Raw genomic sequence first — 20,977 nt, 5'->3', positions numbered from 1 at the left:
GAAATGAAGCAGTGTGGCCGTCCCAGAACTTTTGCAGACACAGACAAGTATGGATAGCACGAGCTCAAATGTGCAATAAAAATGATGTGGGGAAAAAAATGATGTGGAAAACTGTGGATAATATGCAGGGCCGGATTTAGGTTTGATGAGGCCCTAAGCTACGGAAGGTAATGGGACCCTTTATATGTCCAGCTGTCCTTTGTCAACAACAAATTGTCGCTGTTTTTTGTATTGAATATTTTAGGGAACAGGCTAGCAGGCGGGGCCCATTACTTACATCATAGGAGCCTACACAACACAAAACACTGTTGCTGTATGTAGGCTTTATTTTATTTGTTTTTTATCTTATATTTTGGAAATGTACATCCAGGTTTTTTTCCTTTAAATTTTTTTGGGGGCCCCAAGAGAGTGGGGCCCTAAGCTATAGCTTGTTTAGCTTATACATAAATCCCACACTGGTAACATGAGGGAAGATTGGGGGCAGGGTGGGATACCTGCTGAAATGTTAAAGTTATGTAGCTAGGGTGAACCATGAGTACACAGTGCTGCTAAAAACTCTCAGCGTGGAAATAACTTCACATAATAAGTTTTGGGCAAAACGGGGAAACTGCCCAGTTCAGATTACAGCATAAACGTCAAATAGCAGTATAAAAGTCAATTTAAAGATTTCCCTATCTTCACATGAATGACGCCCCCCATTTATAAAACCTGCTTTGAATCGAAAGGATGCTTCCCGCGTTATATCCAATAAAAGGGAGGATTGTCTCTAGAAAATTAAAAGGCACTACAATGCCTCGCTTGAGAAATAATTCGAATTCAGCGACAGCCATTCAATCCCCTTCCAATGTCCAAGACCCCACAACTATTTCTGAATAGAGGCGAATAAGAGAGAGAGAGAGAGAGAGGGAGGAAGGAAGGAAGGAAGGAAAGAGGGGAAGAGGAGATCCCTGTCGCTCGGACGGCGCTGCCGGCCTGCCCTGTCCCGCTTCCCCGCACCCTCGAGGGCTCCCGCCCGCCTGGGGCTCCTCCTCCCTCTCCGCCCCCAGCCCCTGGCGAGCATCGCCCCTCTGCTGTCTAAGGGCTGGACTCGGCCGAGCCCTATAAATGGCCCTGGCAGGGGACGGTCGCGGCCACCGCAGCCGGAGGAGCCGCAGCGCGAACCGTCCCGTCGGAGATCATGAGCTTGCAGCCGTGGGGCTATTTAAAGGACAATGGTGAGTGGGGCGCGGGTCTCTCGCGGGGAGCCGGAGTTTGCGGCTTCCCACGGCGGCGCCCTCCTCCCGCGTAAGAGGGGAGCGGGTAGGAGATGCAGCGCAGTTACGCTAACGGGAACGAGCATCTCTCACCAGCTGCAGAAGCTGTTCCTTGCCCACCGGTGCCCGGTATTTATTTATTTTCGATGGAGCTCCCCAAGAATAGCATCTCTTTCTATATCAGATTCCCAAGGCTTTGGGGTCAGTCTTGGTATGTTCTGTTGATGGACTTTCCCCCGCTGGTTAGCAAAATTGGGCAGAAGCTTTTCGGGCAGTTATTGAGCTTTTTCAGCTGGCACAGATGTCCTTGCCGCCTGAAAGTGGGAACGGGGACGTGGCTTTCCTGCACATCACAGAATTGTAGAGTTGGATGGAACCACAAAGATCACCTAGTCCAAATGCAGGAATCTTTTTGCCCAATGTGGGACTCGAACCCACAACCTTGAGATTAAGCAACTCCTGTTCCACCAACTGAGTTATCCCAGACTGCATGCAGCTTCCATCACCCCTGACCATGTTGGCTGGGGCTGGTGGGATTTAGAAACCAAGGACATCTGCAGGGCCAACAGGTCCCCCTGTTTCTCCCTCGAAGAAGATGGAGGTAGCTTCTATTCATCCTGATTTGCAAGCGCAAAGTTTGCAGGAAGGTTGTGTGTTGCATGAAGCAATTGTTTGCATGCTTTCTGGTGCTTTTTCCTGGCACTACTCACCTCTAAAAGACCATTAAAAAACCAACACCAAATTTGCTTTCATTCTGCTACTTGAATTGGCTGGTACGCAGTTCAACACCACCTAGAAATAAGCAGACATATTTTTACAGGTATGCAGGAAGCTGACTTATGTTGGGTCGGAATATTTGTCCCTCTGTTCTTGTCTGCCCTGACTGGCAGTGATTCTCCAGGGTCTGGAGGCTGGGGCTTCGAAGGATTGAAGCTGGGATATCCTGTATACAAGAATGCACTCTGTAACAAAGCAACGTGGCACTTATCAAAGCTAGCCTTTCCGTGCTTTCATTTATGCTTTCAGGCTAAATTTTGTGGAAATAGCTAAGTAAAATTCTCTCTCTCCTCCCATATATTTAATTTTACATTCCACCTTTCTTCCACAGTACTCAAGCAGCGTTCAAAACTCCCATTGTTCTAGGCGCATTTTGTGACAGGGAATTTCATAAACTTGAGCAGTTTCTGAGCTCTGGGCACAGTTCTGCACCTAAGATTTCAGATTAAAATTGCCACTGTTACTCAGAAGTAAATCCCAACCAAGTTCAACTGGGCTTCCTCCTAAGCAAAACATGTATGGATTGGGGACCTGAGAACTTTCTTTCCTTTCCTTTTGAAACCCAACATGTTTTGTTTAGGTTTTAGTTGCCTTGTTTAATGTACGTTTAATGTATGATGTGCTTTTAATTTGAAATATACTAGCCAGTTAGTTATGATGGTTTAAGTAGTGCATGTTAAAGTGTTTATCTACCTCAGACTCTCAGTGTGATGCTTAAAATCAAAACAAATTTTGGAGTGGGGTCATTGGAGGACCCTTAAGTCTAGGTTTGTGAAGTGGGTGCCATCAGTTGTACAGGCCTTTATGTGTTAATTGTGGTGCCAAAAAGATATATTTATATGAAAGAAAGCGGGTGTAGGGAGAATTCAGGGCTTGTCTGCAGAGTGGAAGGAAAGGAGGACCTTTTTCTGCCTCCCCTCTTCCAGTTACTCTCTGAAGACTGTAGAAGGGACCCTCTTAAGAATTTTCGGGGGGCCAGCAGGGGAATCATGGTTTTGCTTTTTTGAAGTCTTCAGATGATAACCAGACCATGTGAAAAATGAACATAAGATTTTAGCTGCAGTTCATTCATTTTCAGCTTTGTATTCCTGTTATAAAAAGTGTGTCTAGACATCCTGTTATTGCGCCCATAACCTAGGTTTAAGGCGCCGTTTAGCTCCTAGCTTTCATATTTCAGTTTCTAACGCTGTACTCAAGGTGCTCTCCGTAGAGCAGGGATAGCTAGACTACAGAGTGTTTGTTGTTGTTACTGGAAACCCAGGGTTTTGAGTACCAGAACCGAATAGGAGCTCACAGTCTTTCCACACAGAAATTCATTCCCGGTTACTCCAAGCTTTCTTCACTTCAGCAGCCTGCTTTAGAAGAGGAGTCATTTTGTTCTTGCTCTTTGCTGTCTAACTTAAATTGCAGGGACGTTGTGAGGATAAAACAGTTTGAAGAAACTTAGGAAGTTGCAGTTCAGTGGTTCTGCTTCTGCCTGCAGGGCTGTTTTCAGAAAGCAATTATGTGGGGCAACCGTTCAGTGACATGGGAGTTGCCCTGCGCCATCCTGCAGGCTTCTGTCTTGTCCCTCAAGCTATATCTGAACCACTGGGATGTGTCTTCAGGAGATTCCTAGTGAGGTGCTGCTAATTTGCAAATGACACCCAACTCTAGCTCTATCTGAATCAGGAGAGGCAGCAGAAGTGCTAGACGGGTGCTTGGAGATAGTTAGGAGCTGGAGGTTGGCAAATAAACTGAAGCTGAATCCTGAAAAGGCAAAAGTGTTATGGGTTCTGAGTTCTCAAATCTGGGAGGTGGGAGGCTGCCTGTTCTGGATGGGATTATACTCTCCTGGAAGAAGCAGGTTCATAGCTTAGAGGTACTCCTGGATCCAACTTTGTCACTTGGGACTCAGATGTCTTTGGTGACCAGGCATGCCTCTTTCCAGCTACGTCGGGTTGGCCATCTATGATGTCTTTTGGACGAAGGAGACTTGGTCACTGCACTCCATGTGCTGGTAACTTCTAGACTGGATGAGTGGAATGCATTCTATATGGGGCACTCCTTGGAGTCTACTTGGAAACTTCGACTGGCCCAAAATGCAGCAGTCAGATTGAAGCCCCAGCCAGTATTTAGAACTCCTATAACTCCTGTTTTAAAACAGCTGCACTGGATGCTAATTTGTTTCTGGGTCCGGTTCAAGCTACTCACATTAGTGTTTGAAGCCCTAAACAACTTACACCCTAAATATCTGAAAGACAACCTCCTTCCCTACAGATCCTCCCAGGCTAACCTACCTCACAAGGTTGTTGTGGGGATTAATCTATGGATTAAAAAGGTGAGATACCAATGCAACGCAATAAAATAATAAATAACGCTCTGTCCTAGCGTCTGACACCTGAGATATGTGTACTAGTACTCACCCTATTCTCTTGATTGTAGTATGTTTTAACCATTTTAACTACTGTATTTTTAACACGTGGTGAACTGCCCTGGGATCTTGTTGTGAAGGATTGATAAGAAATCTTACCATCAAAATCTTCATCAAAATCCATGATGGCAAGGGGGAGGGGGGGAATGTGCTGTGTTTTTTCCAGCACAGTTCTGCACATATACTCAAAAGTAAGTGCCACTAAGTTCACCAGCTAAGGGTATATATGACTGCAGCTGCCAACCTTTAAATTTAAGTTAATCTGCCCATTCTTTCTTACTAATTTACCATGGTCCTGTATAGCTGAGCAAGATACTAAAGTTTGTACTTCCTGACTGCCAAACACTAAGCAAATGTGAAAGTGGGTACCATGCAGTGTTTGCAGGACTTAATACCTTATATTCAGAACATGACGCTCTCTTATTGTCTTTCCCCCTTAGGGCCAGATCGCTGGCATGAAACATACCCAATGGCTAAAGGGAATAATCAGTCACCTGTTGCAATCCTGACCAAGGATGTCTACAAAGACCCTGCTCTATTGCCTTGGTTTACTGGCTACGATCCAGGTGCAGCTAAGACCATAATGAACACTGGGAAAACTTGCCGTGTTACATTTGATGACACTTTTGATCGCTCAGGTAACTTTGAGTTTTATCTCTTACAAATACCAGTATACCAGTTAACCAGTATGCACCCCTGCAAAATGAAGTCAGGAAGGGATCGTTCAAACTAATATCTTTCTGGGGGTGGGGTGGGGTGGCAGAGACCCTCTCCTACTTCGTACTTTTTTGCATGCAGGGATCTTAAGCATGTATTAAGCATGCTTATGCTTATATTAAGCAATGTATATATTTATTTGATTTACTGTATTGATTTACAGTGGCAGGGCAGCTGTAGCTAAGATAGACTAGAAGCACAGAACAATGAAGGGGTCTTTGCTAGGCATGAAAATGACATCAATATAGGTGCTAAGGGAAGTTCTGTGAGGAGGACACTCCACAGTTGGGGTGCCACCATGGAAAAGTCCCTCTCCCCCACCGCAACACACAATGGGTGGGTGGCAATCAGAGAAAGGACTCTAAAGAGTAACTCGAAAGTCTGGTGAGTTCAAGGGTAGACAACATGGTGCACTCTGGGTGTTTTTGAACTCCGGTTCCCGTCAGACCCAGCCAGAATAGCCAATGGGCAGGGGGATGGAAATGATGTCCCACTCTGCTACGCCTCTGCTGGCACTGCCTCTGCGATGCCCGCCTCCACTGGTGGCAGCAGAAGAGTGGTGCTGGAATTGGCAGCTATTTATGGCAAAATCTCACTGAAATTTCGTGAGCTCTCTCATGCTCCATGAGATTTTGGTGAGATCTTGCTGGAAATTGACACTCCTGCTAGTACCACTTCTCCACCAGTGGCAGAGACAGTGGCATGGATGGGGCGCCAGCAGAGGCTTCTGCCATCTAAAGTGGCTGCATCACCCCACTTCATTCATATGACTACCCTTGGCTATGTTCAGGTGGAGAGAGGCCATTTTTTCAGTATCCTGGTTGCACATTATGACGAGCCTTAACACTCAAAACCAACATCTTGAATTGGACCTGGAAATAGATTACAAGCCAGGGAAGATGGTGAAGTACTTTTGTGATATGCTTGTGTGATAGCTCTTCTGCCTTCTGATGGTCCAGTTAGGCAATTTTAGACTCTGGACCTGAAGGGTTTAAAAATATTTAGATGGCAATGTGTATTACTTAATAACTTAAATAAATGCCCCCCCTCCGTCCTATGCATTATGCACAAAATATGAGTGACCTGCATTAAAATGCAGAGAACGAGCAGTAGCCTTTGGCTTGGACAATAATCTCACAGGCGCACAGATATTTGCTGTGGACATATTTGCTCTGGCAATCTGGTTTTCCCAAGCTTAAACCTACTTCTGAAGGCCAGTTTGAATATTCAGAAGAGGTTGAGACTTTTGTACATGTATCATCTGTGCGTCGAATTCCCTGTCTCTAAAATAGTGGTGTAAGAGCTCATGGGTCTCATCAGAGGAACTCCACAGTTCAGACTGAAAACATAGTACAAACCATAGAATAGATGGTCCACGGAGGTCCTGTTCCAAATATGATAATAGCAGTAGGGTTGTGGATTCAGCACCATTCATTCACTGTATTGTGATGGGGGCTATGCATTGCTCATCATCATGCTTTCAGCATATGTCTGCCATTCACAAACCACTTCAGGTGATGCCCCTCCCTTAGTCATTGCCAGCAATGGCTCACTTACGGCCCTCAAAATGTTGCTGGACCACAATTCTCTTCATCACTCGCCATTGGTCATGCCAGCTGGGACTGGTGGGAGTTGTTCAGCGAAATCTGGAGGGCTTCCTCAGTACATCACTGGAGGGGTGAAGTCAAATGAAACCATGAAAGTTTCCTTTACTCCTGATGGAAGTCCATTCAACTTAAAAAATGTCAGAAGACTGACGCATGTCTGGCTTTGGTTTGTAGAGCCATAACTTACTCTAGGCTAAGTAATTTTTTATGTTTGTTTTAATTGTACTGTTAAGCTGTAATCCTCAAGGGATGCTTTGGATAATTGCTCTCCATGGGACTTCATGAAACTGCTTTGGATATTTAAGAATTAGGACCTTAAGGATGCTGATCCTAACATTGGTGACATTATATCTGCTTGCAGTGCCCCCCCCCTGATGTTACTGCTGCGCTGATGTAATGTTCATCTTTTGTGATGTTGTCCTACTATAGTAGTTGTGAAACCCTAACTTTGGCATGTATACCAGAGCATCGAGTTCCAGGTCCTGGCTTTGGGGACACCACAATCACCCTAGTGGGAATTTTGCTATCAATTTCACTGTCTGAGTGTCCTCATTTGTCATGAAGCCATGACAGCCAGGCCACCCGCACTTTATATGGGCCTTTGAGATCTTTACATAACTGCTTTTTGTTGCTGGTGATTTATTTCTGTGCGGGTACGTCTGGATACCAGTCAGAATGAGAAGAATTGACACAGCTGAGGCGCGGGGGCGCTGCTTTGTGCAGGCATCCCCATACCAACTAAAGAAAGAAAAGTCAACGTTAAGCCTTTTGCCCTGTGCTTAACACAGCTTTTATCCTTGGGTATTCCAGCACATAGGATATCAATCACTGACATGAGGCCAGCAGTGCTCCAGCACAAAAGGATTTAAGATCTGTGTTAGCATTAACTTTGAAATTCCATGCTATTGCTGGAGGTCAAAGAACTTGAACGTTGTTCAAACAAAGGCCTTCTGGGATTGCTACAGTACATTGGGTTATCAGCTTTCTGGCTCTGGAAACTTGGGTTCCTTTCCCTTTTTAGGCTGCAAATAAAGACAAGTTTATTATCTCAAGGGACCCAGGGTTACAACAGTGGGACAGGGGCGTTGCAGGTCAGGAAGGAGGTTCTCTTGCAGAACACCCTGTTTTCCACAACTTCCACACGCTTTGTAGAGACTGTGAGGTCTCCCTTCCAAACTTTCATAGAATAAAAGCCTCATTGCTGTTGACAGTTGTTTTGCTTTAGGTGAAAAATTCCCTTCTTGGAAATGCAAGCCATATAATTGCACATTGTCAAACACACATAGCTGACTTTATTAACAATAACGACAAAGAATATGCCAAAACAGTCTGCCGACCAAATGTTTATTTATTTATGGACCTGTTAATGCATCGTTACTGACATAGCCAACTGTGCTATACTGTTACTTTGTTTTTATCCTAAAACAGCATGGCAAAGCCATCATTTTGTATCTTGGGGAAAACTTGGCCTCATTGTTTTCACTTGTGGATTATCACCTGTCACTATAAATCTGGCAACAGGTGAGGCTTTGCGTCAATAAGACCTGCTCTCCCCCATAACTATATATAAACAGGGCTAACATTCCTTGCCTGATAGATTTTGTTTTTACCTGGCTCCCTGTGGCATCTGGCTTGTGAAAAAAAGGAATCAATTTCCCTCCCACTTGCAACCTACTGGGTAGAATAGACATTTTCTTCCATTGTTTTTACAGTAGATTATAAACTGCCAGCTCCAGGGGCTTTTTGTTTTTTGCTGATGTGACTATGCCGTCACACACTTGCATTCACACCAGAAGGGTATAATCAACAGATTCTTCCATGCACAAAAATCTGTTTCGTATGGTGAAAACAAAAACCCCATAATGGAGAAAGATTGCTTATTACCAGAAGAAGAATCTTGCTGCATCTCACCAGATGTCTGTCTTGTCCAGCGTTCTGCCCCAACAGCAGACTACCTATTGGGGGCTCACAACTAGGACATATGCCCCACAGCAGCTGGTTTTCAGAGTCATCACGGCTCATAGTCCTTGAATTTGTCCTATCTCATTTTTAAGCTGACCAAGTTAATGGTTATTCCTAAATCTTGTGGTAGTGAACTTTAGGTGGTTCTTCTTCAGTGAGACAACGCCATAAGGAATAACTAAGAAAAACGTATATGAATTTCCCACTGTAGAATAGTTGGCAGATGGGCATTTCCATAGTAGGAAACCTGTTCCGTTGCAACTCCTTTATTCTTAAGCAAAAGCAGCATGGTCAGAGTTGGAGATGGGGTTTCATACTGGGTGGAATGTAACTGGAAACAGGTGATAACTTCTTCAGAGAGCTGGTGCAGGTATGATGAAGGCATTGTTGTTCATGCTAGTTACTCTGGTTTAGCTATGATCTCTGGTCAAAGAGCTTTGCAAGTTGCTATGGTGCTTTAAGAGCCAGCAGTCCCACTTTTGAGCAAAGGCAGAGGCTGTACACACTATACATTCAAAGCACATATGAAGCGTCTTCTTTCTGTTAAAGAATTCTGGGCACAGTAATTTAGCCCTCACAGAATTACAATTTCTGACATCCCTTAACAAACTACTTAGAATTCATTGAGGGGGAAAAAGTGTTCCAAATGTGCTTTCAAAATATTGTGTGCACAGACCTAAAAGCGACATAGACTACACATTTACCGTATTTTTTGCTCTGTAAGACTCACTATTTCCCTACTAAAAAGTAAGGGGAAATGTGTGTGCGTCTTATGGAGCGAATGCAGGCTGCGCAGCTATCCCAGAAGCCAGAACAGCAAAAGGAATTGTTGCTTTCGCTGTGCAGCAATCCCTCTTGTTGTTCTGGCTTCTGAGATTCAGAATATTTTTTTTCTTGTTTTCCTCCTCCAAAAACTAGGTGCGTCTTATGGCCTGGTGCGTCTTATAGAGCGAAAAATACGGTATCTGTGAGTGATGGCCTTCTATGGAGGTTGAGACAACCCATGCATTGAGAGGATTTATGAGGGAGACCACAACACTTACGTTATGTAACCTAGCTCCACTCCTGCCATGGGCAGCAGCACGCAGCTAGTATGCAAGGGATACTGTGAACGGGAGTTCCTTCAAATGCCAACCCAATGCACAAAAGGTGTGGGCATGGCTGCTGGGATGACATTGGGTCTGTGGCATTGTGGAGTCAATAAGATTGTGGCCAGGCTGACAACACAGTTGCAAAAACAAAACAAACAAACAAAACCTTGTGGGGAAATGAAATAAGCTGTGTTGTTGCCACTGCTAACGGTAAGCTCCCTGAAAAAGTGTTGGCAAATTCTCCTGCCACTGGAGAAACTAGGCACCTCCCACCATTTCTGCACCAATAAAAACAGGGTGGTGAATTTTCAGGTGCCATTTCAGAACAGCTCTAATTTCGACCTCCCCTTTTTCAGGTTGGCTGTAGTTGTTTGAACTACACAGGGCATCCCTCTCTTATGGTATGAAGCACATGGTCAGCACTTGGGAGCTCATGATATTTCACAGCAGTTTGGGGTTGATTGGCATGTCTGGAAGGAAATAAATATGGATATTTGCCGTCCCCCCATTTTTTTTGTTTATTTTAAGGGGGGAGCACTGCAATATTAAATTACACACTTGTGTGTGATAAGAGAAAGGAATTTTAGTCAATAACTACATTGGTTATTTGAAGGAGCTTCAGAAGTATTTCCTGTGGTGTGAAATGTAGCTTCCTTGCCATTATAACTGGCTCTTCATTGAGATAGAAGTCAGGGCCTATTTATAGATGGGTGAGGGGTGTGAATTTTGGGCAAAGGCTCAGCTTCACTTGATGCCCACAGAGTGACATGTAATTAACTCATAAGTGACAAGTGTGAGCTATTATTGTTCTCAACCAAGAATTCCTGTTCTTAATTGCCACCAGCAGTGCTACTGGTAAACCTCATGCTTCACGATGACACTGTGTTTGTGGAATTCCCTCCTCAAGGAAATATGTACAGCAGTGCTCTATCATGACTGACACTGAAGAGAACTCTTGAGACTTTTTAATTTCGACCCACTTTAATTAACTGCTGTGGTTTTTTTGTTTCTGCTTTGTAGCTCACTATGTATTCTTTCATAAATCATGTGCACAGTGTGTCCTCAAGGCAGCTTAAAAACCCACAAATAAATAATCACTAGATGCACACTTGAGTTCTTACAATTGGCAAAATATCATGACCAAGAGGTTTTTTTAAAAATCAAATCCGAAGACCACTAAACAAACAGACATGTGTCCTCTTGGGACTGTACCACTTTAGAATGCATATGGAGATCAAATTATTGTCCTTCAACAGCAAACTGTAGAGCTAGGATGCCTGGAGAAGGGTGCCAGTTTAATCTGGCAATCTTCCTGACATGCTAGCTTTTCATTTGTAGGGATTTTAAAACAGCAGCAGGGAGAGGCATTCCTGACTCATTTTAAAGTGATATAGTCCTAGAAAGTTATACCACTCCCCAGCTCTAAACCTTTAGATTGGCTTTGAACTCAAGGAAAGGGGAGTAAATGTGTGTCCCTTTGCATGTATAACCTTCCGGTCTTCCCTGAGGCTTTATGGAGTTTTGCTATTGGTAGCTCCTGTTCAGATGTTTGATGTCTTGGGGCTGCTTTGAAGATTTATATTACTGTGTGGGAAAGAAACCCACCAAAGAAGGTTGCTATGAATGTATAGGGAAGTTTTTAGTGCTTCATGTTTATTGTGGTTTTAATATTTTGTTGGGAGCTACCCAGAGTGACTGGGGCAACCCAGTCAGATGGGCAGCATGTAAACAACAACAACAACAACAACAACAACAACAACAACATGATGATAAATCGGAACCTTGTTTATGTGCAATTTTGGACAACTCCCAAGCTACGAGAAGGCCAACCATTATTATTAATTGTTTTTATTAAAATATTTTCCTGGGCAACAAAAGTACATACAGCGTCTCTGTAAGGTCAACCATTTATTCAAGTAACATTAATTTCTACGAACACTATAATGATGGCAGAGTAGTAATAACATTGCTGTAGGCACCAGGTATGGCTCCAGGTCTGAGGGGACCACTTGTCCATCAGTGGATCTTGTTGGGCTTAATTGGCAAATGCAGAAGCCGTGCTCCAGGAAGCTGGGTTTAGCTGCCATTTTATTTTTTCACCATGCCCACAATGTTGCGTTGCTTCAGGGCTTTGCAGGAAATTTAAATGGTGGCTAGCCCCTGGTCGATCCCCTGTCATCCAGTGCTGATTGAAGTGTTGGCGATAGGCCATGCCAGCGTGGCTGGGGCTGTGGCAGCTGCCCCAGGGTGCCAGGTGATAGAAGATGAGATGCCCTCTCTGACTTCAGCCATATTTGCAAGAGGTGCTCATCAACCCTAAAAGAAAAGGCCCATGCAGTACATGGTTGTCCATTTTTGTTTCAGCCCAGAAAAGCCTTCTTTTAATTGAGACCTATTTGTTGCAGTGCTCAGGGGAGGGCCACTTCAGGGTACTTACCGGCTGCGTCAGCTTCTCATCCACTGGGGTTCAACAGATGACAAAGGCTCAGAGCATGTGATTGACGCAACAAGGCATGCAGGAGAGGTGAGTCTTTGTGCACTAGAGAATGCATCATGGAGGATAAAGCTACCAATGGCTGCTAACCATGGCGACTATACTCTTCCTCCATGGTCATAGGCCTTATTCTTCTGAATGCCAGTTTCTGGAAACCTCAGATGGGGAAAGAGCTCTCTGCTCGTGGGTCTCTCACAGCCACCTGGTTGGCCCCCCATGAAAACAGGATGCTATGAAAGTTGGGTATGCAAAAAAAAGGAAGAGAATAGGAGGCACACTTATGGGGTTGAAAAGATAAAAAGGAGGGGTGTGAAAGTATCTGAAGAATAGGAGGGGATAGCGACTTCATAGCTGGTTCTGGCTGGGTTCAGGAGCTGCTCGCTGCCGTGGCGCCCGCCATTTTTCCTCGCTGGAAGTCCCCATATGATGCGTGCATTTGACTGCCGCTGCCGACGCCACTGCCGAAGGGGAACTGGGGACGTTCGGTGGTGCAGGTGTCCTTCCCCCTTCCCCCTTTGTTTTGACTGCTCAGGGGAGGCTTGGGAGCTGTGGGTGGGTGGCCGTTGCCCAGTTTTTTAAAAACTCTGTGCATTTATGTTTCACAGGGTGTGAAAGAAGGGCTTTGCACCTTTATATAATATGCAAGTGTGCTTGGGCCCAGGGTCTTTTGCCTCACCACCCCCACTACTGACTCCTTGTTGCTACTCAGCTTAAAAAAAAAAAGCAACCCTGTATCGGGAAATGTCTAATGTTTTACAATTTTTTAATTTGCTATAAGATACCCAAGTTGGCTGGGGAAACTCAGCCAGATGGGTGGGGTATAAATAATAAAATTATTATTATTATTATTATTATTATTATTATTATTATTATTATTATTACTACTACTACTACTACTACTACTACTAATACTACACCAAAGATGGAGGGTGAAAGTGCAACCAGGTTCAGTGCAGGACTGCAGAATAGAAGAGAGAAGTGGCTTCAGGATGACTCACACCCCAGCCATCACCTCTTTAATATTCTACCCTTGGGCAGGAGATATAGAAGTATAATCAGCTGTACCAACAGGCTAAAAAATAGCTTCTATCTGTGGGCTGTTAGGCTGTTGAACGGAAAATAACATAGCGAAATTGAGTTGCAAGGTGGTGTGTTGTTTGATAAGAGATTGAGTGAATGGATGGGTGGGGGGAGGGAGGCTTGTTTAATTTCTTTGTACACAGGTTGTACAATGACAATAAAGGTATTATTATTATTATTATTATTATTATTATTATTATTATTATTATTCAGTAATGGGGTTTGGAAGGTGAAAGTTTAGTATTTTCGTGGGGGTGGAAATGGGAGGCTCTAGGGGGTTAATGTGGGGGGTGAGCAAGCATGGGCAGAGTCCCTAGTATAATAGATTTTCCTTGTTTCCAGATTCATTTGGTGCACTGGTATCCTAAGTATAGCAATTATGCAGATTCTCTGAGAAAAACTGATGGTGTGGCTATCTTGGCTATTCTTCTGAAAGTAAGCTCTATCTTTCCTTGCACATATTATCTTGCTGTCTAAGTAGCTCAGTCGGTAGAGCGTGAGACTCTAAATTTCAGGGTCATGGGTTTGAGTGCCACATTGGGCAAAAGATTCCTGCATTGCAGGGGGTTGGACTAGGTGTTCCTTGTGGTCCCTGCCAACTCTACAATTCTATGTCTATCTGAAACAATGTCCTTTTATATCACTCACACTACTCCAGTATTGCATGAATGTGCAAGTGTGATTCTACTACGTCTGGACTGCCTTGTTACCAGTGGGGTCTCAGCAAAGAAGTTCAGGAGTTCATCACGACAGCACCCCCAGCCACACCCTTAAGGAGAGTCCAAACATTCAGACAGCTAAACTGATCCTTTGTGTGTGTGTTTGCACGAGGGAGCAGCAGTCCATAGCATAATTAGAATCTTATGTACAATTTCCTGGCAGGATTGCCAGTGGGGCTTACATCTGACAGAATAGGTTCTGCTTGTAACACACACTGAGCTTCAGCCAGATGAAATGCAAAGATTTTGCAAATAAATGTTGCCGTTGAAACTGTCTGCTCCATAACAGAAAAGAGAAGACAATTATTTTTCTCATTCTCTGACTGCTACCATGTGACTAAGTCACAAATATACTTGAAAGCCCCATTACCACCACATTTGTTTGCCTGAAAATCTGTTTAATTACCCTGGCACTGTGGCAGAGGACATTGGCGAGCCTGCTCTGAAAAAAAAAGTCCTGGAGCTGTCTTCACCTGAGCTCCTCTCCCACCACACCACAGTTTATTATACCAACAGAACACAATTAACACACATGTCAAACAGACAATCTGTCAAGCACATCATTTAAATCATCCCCACTGTGCTCTTCTTCTTATCACATAAGAATTAGAAACCCACAGCTTTTTTCTGTTATGAAGGAACCTCTGTGCATGCTTCCTTGGAAGTAAATTCACCTGAATTCAACAAGACCTTTTAGGAAATGAGTTTAGGGTTACAGTCCTAGATGATTAATGGAGTTGATCAACTGATGAAAACTCTTTTGAAGGACTAGAAGTGCTCTAAATAACCAGGCTACATATTTTCAAAACAAACAAAAACCCAACAGTGACCCCAGACGGATTATTTTCAATGCAGGAACTTGCAAAAACCATGAGTGGCAGGTGCCATTTTAGTATTCTTACTAGAGACGAACCTACTATTTTTGCATTTTGCTATCACAACAAGAAATAACAGTGGATATAGTTATGTAAATAACAGCTGGTTTATAAGTGGCTTAACAACAGAAAGGATACTACACCCTTCCTTCGAATTTCCAAGGAAAATCTGTACAGATAATCCTTAACTTGCCTCAGAGGGTAGAAAGTTGGATGAGCGAGAGATTGCCGCATTCATGTTACCATAATTCAGTGACAGCAAACCAAGTAAAATGAACATCAAGCAAACACATTGTTCCAAATGTTGTTCTCTGTTGTTTTTAAACCCAAAAGGCATGGTTTTTGCTGTTTTTCTGTGCAAGATGTTCTCAGAATTAAACAGACAGATGGGGTGGTTAAAGATCAATTCTGCATGTAGTTGTGATTGATAAGCTTCCATGCTATTCATCTTGTATTTTCTCTGTCACAGGTAGGGAAAGATCCCAAGCCAGAGATGAAGAGAATTCTTGAAGAAATGGAAGCCATCAAGACCAAGGTAACTTGAGGGTACAATTGAATCACACTTGCAAAACAGCAACCATCTATAATCTGCCAAGGAAACAAGGAGGGGGCCTGTCAAACCAGTAACAGGGACCACACACAGGAGAGGCAGGTGGAAGTTAAAATATAAATAAGAGAAGGGCTCACAGAAGAAGTGGATCTGTAGAAGGGGCATAAGGGAAGCAAGATAAATCTTTTGGCTCTTGAAGATTAGAAGCAGGGTGGCTTTTCCAAGAACTGGGTTCAGCCGCTATCAGATGAGTGTACACATAGTTAAAGGAATGGGTGCATTCCTCCTACATTTAGAAACTGGAGTGGAGTATCGCTTTTTATCTTTCCCACCCCATTTGTGTGTGTGTGTGTGGGGGGAGAAATGGTCACAAAAAGTGTGTGTGTTAGTTGTTGTTTTTTAAAGTAATTTTTATTGGTTTTACAAAACAAATTTAACATTTACCACATTTAAATTTCAAAATCAATCGTCCTCCAAAATATCCAAAGTCTTTGCTTGCTAAAGAACTGAAATGATTACAGTGTTCTTTTAAATATAGTCTACATTTGTCCCATTCCCTATTGAAGCTTTGTTGCTCCTGATTTCTGATTTTCCCTGTCAATCTTGTCATTTCTGCATACTCTAATAATTTTGTCTGCCAGTCCACTTTTGTCGGCATTTTCTCCTCTTTCCACCACTGGGCAAGCAGCAGTCTTGCAGCTGTAGCTGCATACATGAATAGTCTTCTCAAATCTTTCAGTATATCTGCACTTATAATTCCTAGGAAAAAGGCTTCTGGTCTTTTAACAAATGTTATTTTAAACATTTGTTAAAGTTCCTTACATATCATTTCCCAGAATTCCTTTATCTTTTTACAATTCCACCACATATGATAAAAGGTGCCCTTTTCCCCCTTACTTTTCCAACATACATTTGAGTTAGTCCTATACATTTTTGCTAACTTACTGGGTGTTACGTACCAACGGTACATCATCTTCATATAATTTTCCTTCAGTGTATAACATGCTGTAAATTTTAAGTTATCTTTCCATAATTTCCCCCATGCTGCCAACTGTATATTATATCCAAAATCTCTTGCCCTTGTGTGTGTGTGTGTGTGTGTGTGTGTGCATTAGTTATGCCTATCCCTAACCTCAACTAGATGTTCAACTGGATTTAATAGTATTGCTTCTCTTTTTATTTATTTAAGGGGAAAGAGGTTCCTTTTCAAAACTTTGATCCATCCATCCTTTTCCCTCAAAATCGGAGCTACTTCACCTACCAAGGCTCCTTCACTACACCTCCTTGTGACGAGTGTGTTACCTGGATTATTCTGAAAGAGCCGATCACTGTCAGTGTGGACCAGGTAAGCTTTCCTTATGCAAGTACTTCATGTGACTACATCCACATACAGTTTGCTGAAAGCCATGCTCTGTTAATCAGGAATAACATGCATGAATTCCATGCTGACAACAGCCATGAGAATTGCTGGGACATTTCTAAAGCTGAGGAATCAGAACTATGAGAAAAGGCCGAAAATCATCTTGGGTTTCAGTTCAGTTTTTGCATTTGCTCACCCAAACACAGAACCAAACAAGCCAATATTCTTTATAATGCACCTCAAAGACCTTCTGACAATGTAACAGGGGGATTAACCCCAAACTAAGACCTGATTTACACAACACAGTAAGACAAACTACAGCTTACTGGGACATTGTGAATATGCTGATTCCTAGAGAGGAGCTTGCAACCATTTTGGTCCTCTCTAGTCCTTTATATTCCTGTACCATGCGGAGCTCAGCCAAAGTTTGGCTTGTGGTTAGGTTCACTTCTCACAATCTGCTGTAGTCATGAACAAACCTGCCTATCTCAATTTTATTGACAAAAGAAAACATTCAGGGAGGGGAGAGACTCACCAAAGAGCATCTGATTCATATTTCCATCCCCATTTTTCCGAGCTTCTTCTCAGCAGCATCCCACACAGGGCACCAAGCCAAGAGGGCACAAAATCGAGAAGATCCATTTGGGTGTGCCAAATTTTGGGCTCACTTAGGGCGCCATATTGCCAAAGATTATCCACCCCTGCTCTCGGTTAAATATTGCATTGGTGCACAAAACGCAAATGAACTTTGGCGGGGTTGCTGGGTTTGACAATGTAAATCATACTTGAAGCCCCTCCCTCAGCCTTAATTATGTCATTTACATGGAAGCAGGTTCTGCTGGCTTTATCCCTTCATGTTTGGTTGCAAGTACATCCCAAACGGTCTCTGGTAGTTTTCTGAAGAAACTGTGTCTGCTCAGTGCTTAACACATCTCATTTTTAGCCAGGCTCCAGGTTGGTCCTCACATCTCTTTACTTCTCTGTAGATGGAAAAGCTTCGTAGCCTATCTAGCAACGCTGCAGGTGACCCCTATTGTGCTTTGGTGGACAACTGGCGGCCTCTTCAGCCTCTGAATAACAGGATGGTAAGATCTCCATGCCAATAGAATCTTTGCTGAAGCCCATGATCTTCGGTTGTGAAGACCCAGGATTCCACACTCATGTTGTGTTCGACCTGCTGTTCTCCCTCGAGATCTGTACTGTTGAGCTAGAAATTCTGAGCGATGAAACAGGACAATTTAGATAAAATTAATCAACATTCTAGAGGGGGGAAATCACTGGGGAAATATTTACTATATTAGAATGGGGGATCTCTCTCGATAATCTTTGTGAACACTACCATTTTTATGGAAAATTCTGTGGGTGGGTGGGAAGGTCTTCAAGGATTTCTTTCTTTCTTTCTTTCTTTCTTTCTTTCTCTCTCTCTCTCTCTCTCTCTCTCTCTCTCTCTCTCTCTCTCACACACACACACACACACACACACACACACACACCTGTAAATGGAAAATGCTAGAGGAGCACAGCAGGAGTTGAATGCATTTCTGTATCATATCTATGTATAAAGTGTCATTAAAAATTGAAATTGTGAAGAAAATCAGTCTGGAAGTCTAACCCTGCATCCTTCTCATTGTCGATGGTGAAATTAAAGACATCCATTCAAACAGAATATAGTATGGGATGAAGCATTCTTATTTAATTGCACAACTTCATTTCCTGTTGATTTGTTTGAAATGATAATCTTTTGAACAGCCAGGATTTTGTTTAATATATAGGTAATCTTGGTGACTCTAAATTAGGGTGGGTTTTTTTGGGGGTGGTTTCCAGAAAACATTATGAGTTATTTAATTTTTAGGTTTCTTGTATCTTTTCTCTGATGTGTCAAAAAGGTCACTTTCTGAACTTCTGATTTTATTATTTTGCAGTTAATTTTTATGCCATTGAAGTTAGCATAATGAAATATTGGTCGAAAACCCATTTCACTTGTGAAATGCTCAGATGAATTTTGCAATGGGAAATATCTCAAAGTTTCAAACTACTAAAGAAATTTGTATGTACTGTTTCAATACACTGCAATCAGTAGTTTACGGATGTCAGAATACTAACTTTGAATTTGACTTATTGAAATAAATGGACTTATTTGTCATTAACTTGCATACATTGATTCCAGTGGAACTACTCTGTGTATGACAGTTGGCTCCTATCCTGTTAAGAAAGGGGCTGCTTTTTTCTCCTCAAATCTCCAAAACAATAAAAATATAAGAACTTGAATCTATTGAGTGTTTAAGTTGTAGCACTTACATTTGTAAACATAGGGGGGTACCTAGCTAAATCATTCTCAGAACAGACCATTGAAATCAACAGAGTATGATTGGGTGCCACCCATAATTTGTTGCTTCAAATCTGAAAAACATTTTCCAAAAAAAAATGAAAATAACAACCAGGATGTTGTTGTTTTTTAACCTCTTCAAGTTGTTAAGAAGGTATTTTCTGGAGGGCTTTTTTCTTCTTGCTTTGAGCTGGTGCTTTCCAGAAAAAGCAATTCAGATAGTATTGCATGATAGGTGCTTTTGTATATAAAACAACAACAACAAATCTGTTTATCTCAGAAACAAAGTTTTCAGAACTTCTTAGGTGGTTGTAATATGATCCCATGAGAGGGCTTTGTGCACTTGAATCATTTTGATAGGGATTATTGTTGTTTTTTAATTCCTGAGGGATATTCATGTTACTCAACTGTATAAGAAGCCAAAACTGGCAGAGCAGTCTTAACCCAACCTAAGGAATATTGGAGGGGTAGAGCCAACAACACATCTGGAGCTCTGTCAGCTGATGCTAGCTGCTGAATTGGCTTCCTCTCTTTGAAACATGCTGGATTTAGATCCAGTGGTTCCATCTTTGGCCCAGCATTGTCCGGGGAGACCCTATTCTGCAGCCCTACATAGGGTACCACTAGTGGAAGGAGTGCTGCTCACTACATCCTGCTCCCCTCTCAGGCAGAAGGTGGGCTTCTGCTGCAGGACTGCAATACCTCAAGGACCGCCTCTTCCCGTATGAACTTACCTGGACCCTGAGATCATCTTCTGATGCCCTTCTTCATGTGCCTCCTCAAGAGGTCAGGAGGGTGGCAACATGAGAACGGACCTTCTCTCCAGTGGCTCCCCATCTGTGGAATGCTCTCCCCAGGGAAGTTCGCCTTGCACCTTCATTGTACACCTTTAGGTGCCAGGCGAAAACATTCCTTTTTAACCAGGCCTTTGGTTGATTTGATTTACATCCTATGCCCTTTTAAAATGTTCTTTGGGGGGGGGGCTATTGGGTTGCTGTTTTTATAAGGTATTTTGTGGTTTTATATCTTGATTTTATTCTGTGAACCACCCTGAGACCCCTGGGTATAGGGCGGTATACAAATTCAATCAATCGATCAATCATCATCAGCATCATCATCACCCCCCAACCCCCCCCCCAAGTCAGCCGTACTACTCGGTGATGGGCAAGAGATCTGTGCTTGATCCTCCTAACCTCTATCCTCAGCCATCAAGATATTGGGCAGGTTATATATTAGCATGCAAGCCTTTGTGGTAAAGAGCAAAATTTGTCAGATGTGTGGCATCCCAAATAGGTAAGCACATGGGTGCACATGTTGAGAGGCGGACGGTGCTTACTAAGGAAAGCCAAGAGATAGCAGTGTATTTGTTGGTCTTTACATATGGTGCTGTGGTCTAAACCACTGAGCCTAGGGCTTGCCGATCAGAAGGTCAGCGGTTCGAATCCACACGAAGGGGTGAGCTCCCATTGCTCGGTCCCAGCTCCTGCTAACCTAGCAGTTCGAAAGCACCTCAAAGTGCAAGTAGATAAATAGGTACCGCTCCGGCGGGAAGGTAAATGGCATTTCCGTGCGCTGCTCTGGTTTCTCCAGAAGCGGCTTAGTCATGCTGGCCACATGACCCGGAAAAATTGTCTGTGGACAAATGCCAGCTCCCTCGGCCAGTAAAGCGAGATGAGCGCCGCAACCCCAGAGTCGTTCACGACTGGACTTAACTGTCAGGGGTCCTTTACCTTTACCTTACATAAACATAAGG

General features: G+C 43.2%; 1 protein-coding gene across 1 annotated transcript; it reads left to right on the top strand.

Annotated features, from left to right (window-relative positions):
• The first annotated feature begins 1,092 nt into the window (after positions 1–1,092).
• Positions 1,093–19,166, top strand: LOC309374681 (carbonic anhydrase 3-like). Its single transcript, XM_081919867.1, has 7 exons — positions 1,093–1,214; positions 4,884–5,081; positions 12,226–12,344; positions 13,737–13,829; positions 15,458–15,523; positions 16,728–16,883; positions 17,885–19,166. Exons 1-7 carry the CDS (start codon positions 1,178–1,180, stop codon positions 18,002–18,004), a joined length of 789 nt encoding a protein of 262 aa, XP_081775993.1. The 5' UTR covers positions 1,093–1,177; the 3' UTR covers positions 18,005–19,166.
• Positions 19,167–20,977: the final 1,811 nt, after the last annotated feature.

This window comes from Podarcis melisellensis (genome assembly GCF_964234715.1).
Source record: "Podarcis melisellensis genome assembly, chromosome: 7".
NCBI lineage: Eukaryota > Metazoa > Chordata > Lepidosauria > Squamata > Lacertidae > Podarcis > Podarcis melisellensis.
This window is presented reverse-complemented; position numbering and strand designations above follow the sequence as displayed.

Coding starts and splice junctions, on each gene's coding strand:
- LOC309374681 (XM_081919867.1), top strand. CDS start 1,178: ATGAGCTTGCAGCCGTGGGGCTATTTAAAGGACAATG. Junction 1,215..4,883: donor GGGCTATTTAAAGGACAATG/GTGAGTGGGGCG, acceptor TTTCCCCCTTAG/GGCCAGATCGCTGGCATGAA. Junction 13,830..15,457: donor TCTTGGCTATTCTTCTGAAA/GTAAGCTCTATC, acceptor TCTCTGTCACAG/GTAGGGAAAGATCCCAAGCC.